Below are 3475 nucleotides of genomic sequence, written 5' to 3'. Positions count from 1 at the left end.
TTGAATGGGTAATGAAGAAAAACTTTAATATAAGTTTAACATAACAGCAAATGTATGATGTTTCGACAAGGTTTTGTCATCATCAGGTACCTTTTTTTTCTTCATTACCCATTCAAGCCATCTCCAGCCATTATGTTGAATACATGTTAACAGTGGAATACCTGAAACGTAGGTAATGTAAAATAAATTAGCTACTGGAGTTGAAAAGAATGCAGGTATATGTAAGGTCTGGTTATGTTTTGAGGCCAGCCACTATATTGTCAATGTTAATCTAACTTAATCTGTATTATGATAACATGTACTAAGAAATTAGCTTTCTGACCAGTTCTTAGTATACCCACATTTTCACTGAAGAAAGCATGTAATCTTCATTCATATTTCCAAAGTAAGTTACTATGAATGTATTCTGTATAGTTATTATAAGTGTATGCTGCTTCTGATGTATTATCAAAGACTGGTCACTCGGTTGCCACGTTCCTGGTGTATTAACAAAGACTGGTCACTTGATTGCCACATTCCTGGTGTATTAACAAAGACTGGTCACTTGATTGCCACATTCCTGGTGTATTAACAAAGACTGGTCACTTGATTGCCACATTCCTGGTGTATTAACAAAGACTGGTCACTTGATTGCCACATTTCTGGTGTATTAACAAAGACTTGTCACTCGATTGCCACGTTCCTGGTGTATTAACAAAAACTGGGCACTTGGTTGCCACATTCCTGGTTTATTAACAAAGACTGGTTACTTGATTGCCATGTTCCTGATGTATTAACAAAGACTGATCACTTAACTGTCACATTTCTCAGTATTAAAGAAGGCTGGTCACTTGCTCTCTCTCTCTCTCTCTAGGGACAAATGATGCATATGTTACTATTCAGCTGGGTAAGGAAAGATTTGAGACAAGAGTGCAGGAGAGAGTCATAAATCCAGAATGGCATGAAGAATGTGACCTGTAAGTATGACATTAACTCTTAACTAGACATAAGTTTCTGTTGATTGCTTGGGGTTAGCCCTTATTAAAACATTAAAATGCAATTTTAGTTGGCTTGTATTGCTTTTACTAAACAGACAAAGTTGAGAAATGACCTTTAATCTTTCATTATCTTTGTAGTAGTCTGTTGTGTTTGACATGTAATCCTTTTAATAAACAACACAAACATAGAAGAATTGATTGTGAAAGAACAGTGAGTCAAACTGCCATAGGGTTTTAAGGCAAATCACTGATTGGCTTGATGTCGGTGGAAATATTTTATTAAGAACTAGCTGGAGTACCCATTCCCTGGACGAAAGTTATGTAAATTCATGATTAATGAAAGGTTATCTTAGGTCATAAAGTTGGTTCCCTTATATGTAATTGTAAAAAACTGCAAAACACAATGTGAAACCACAAGTTTGCATGTATCTCCCAATGAATCTCCATACCAGATTTGACAGTCCGTCTACAGGGGGTGAAGTAGTGGTTCTTCCTACCTCAAGACTCCTAGTCTATGGCTTATGGTAAGGGTCCTTCTTTTTTAACTTGTAGTTTCTTTGTTCTCCCCTACATCGAGACTCCTACTCTGTGGCTCATGGTGAGGGTCCTTCTTTTTAAACTCTCAGTTTCTTAGAGTTCCTTGAGATTCCTACTCTGGCTTATGGTGAGTGTCCTTCTTGGAGGTCCCTTTAATCTCAGGTTTGAGTATCATCATAATGTAGATACCTTTATCTTCAGACTCTTCACAGATAGGCAGGTTTTACATGCAGAATAACCCATTTCTTGCCCACTCTTGTCAGCCATCCACTTTTGCAATTTATTAACACCAGTGGATGGTTTATCAATGGCTTTTTCATCCACCACTCTCTTCTTCATCCTACTTCCTTTTTTTACCTGGCTTTTTGAGAGTGGTTGATGTGATTGTTGGGTATAGAGGTGGCTTTGTCGATGATCTTCTGTCTTTGTACTGGGTTTCCTGCAATACCGTTTCAGTGGTATATATATCACTTACCTGCCAATAAAAATTATACAGGTGGCTAAACAATCATCCCACAAGGTAGCTCTTTTGTCCCTATTTGTATGAACCCATTGATAAACCTTATGCAGATGAGATTATTCCTGTACTGTCCATCCAAGCATCCAACTGGTGTATTTACCCTATGCAAATTCCTTTCTCCCAGTCTCTTCTGTTAAAGTGAGAGAACCCTTGCTTCCCCCAGTACCTTGTCACTGGGGGGAAGGATATGGAAAGTTTCCCTAGAGGTTGGGGGTAATCCTACTGGTATGAGATCAAGTGTACATATGCCTGGATCAGAAGTAGGGTGGGAATGTCAACCCAGAAAAGTGGTACACTAAAAACCAGGTCATCCCCATTGGTTGTGGATCTTACAACTTTTTTTTGGGATGCACATCTTGGATGATTCATTTCTGAACTTTCATATTCTTCTAAGTATTTCTCCGATATTGTATTGCCTTAACCACACTTAACTTGTATGGTCAGCTGTCCCTGGGAATATATAAGGTGGTTGAACAACCTTCAAATTCCACCCACCTTTGCAATACTTTGACAAAAAGCAAGAAGTTTTTTAAACGGAACCTTACTGAATATCCACTTGTATTGGACAAAGAGTATTTCTTGCTTGAGGTGGATGCAGTTTCTCATGGAGTGCTTCTTCCACTAGGTTCCCCTTATTGTATTTTCTGTTTCTATAATCTTGGAAAGGAGCTTCGTCTTTTACATTTACTTTTTCATTCTAGTGGTTTCATCATCTTTTCAATGTGGAATTCCAGCTAATTGTTCTGTAGGAAGATGAGTAGTGTTGGCTGAAGATAACATTTTCGATACTTGAAAACGTTTCATGGATAAATCCATTACTCCACAGAATCACCCATTCTACGTGCCTACATTCCTTGTCAAGAATGAGCTTTTGGTTTAAACAAATGCTAAAGGAGCATGCTGTGCAAGGAGGTTGTTACCCTCCTATTGGTGTATAGATATAGTCCAATGTTGATTGTATCATAGACTAGCACAGTACATGTTATGTGCAGAAATAAGAGCCATTACAGTGGCTTGGTGTATGCATAAATAGTTTTTTCTTTTGGCAGTACTAGTGGTTCTGTGGTGAAGTTAATATCTGTCTGAAATACACATTCAGTTATAGAAAATGTTAACTTTTTTATTATTTTACTTTTGTGTTTCTAATGTAAAAGTAATGAGAACTATGGCTTTTACATGGTCTAATGGACATCAGGATGTTCTTCTGGTGGGCTCTCTTGAAAAAAAAGTACATAATTTTTTTATTTCTATGACAAACTTGTGGGCCCCTTCTAGTTTTTTTGCCTGTAAAATTTTAGAGTCCAGTCTGCTCCTAGTTTTAATGTATTGTTACGTCTCTGTTCGTTAGTTAATTTTCCGTAAATTTGTTCCAAAGAAACTTTAGCGATACAAGTCCTTTCTTAAATAAAACTGGTTTATTCTTTCTGAATACAACTTTACG

The 3475-nt window shown here is 37.2% G+C and overlaps 1 protein-coding gene across 6 annotated transcripts in view; it reads left to right on the top strand.

Moving 5' to 3' along the window:
• Positions 1-3475, top strand: part of LOC106470772 (rab11 family-interacting protein 1-like) — a 42972-nt gene that overhangs the window by 15133 nt on the left and 24364 nt on the right. For all 6 annotated transcript variants that reach the window (XM_022399406.1, XM_022399407.1, XM_022399405.1 and 3 more), the window contains exon 3: positions 854-956. In XM_022399406.1, coding sequence (XP_022255114.1) covers positions 854-956 — 103 coding nt within the window. The remainder of the gene's footprint in view (positions 1-853; positions 957-3475) is intronic.

The sequence above is a fragment of the Limulus polyphemus genome, unplaced genomic scaffold (assembly GCF_000517525.1).
Source record: "Limulus polyphemus unplaced genomic scaffold, Limulus_polyphemus-2.1.2 Scaffold4210, whole genome shotgun sequence".
Taxonomy (NCBI): domain Eukaryota; kingdom Metazoa; phylum Arthropoda; class Merostomata; order Xiphosura; family Limulidae; genus Limulus; species Limulus polyphemus.
Note: the sequence above shows the minus strand (reverse complement) of the source record. Positions and strands in the feature narration are given on the sequence as shown.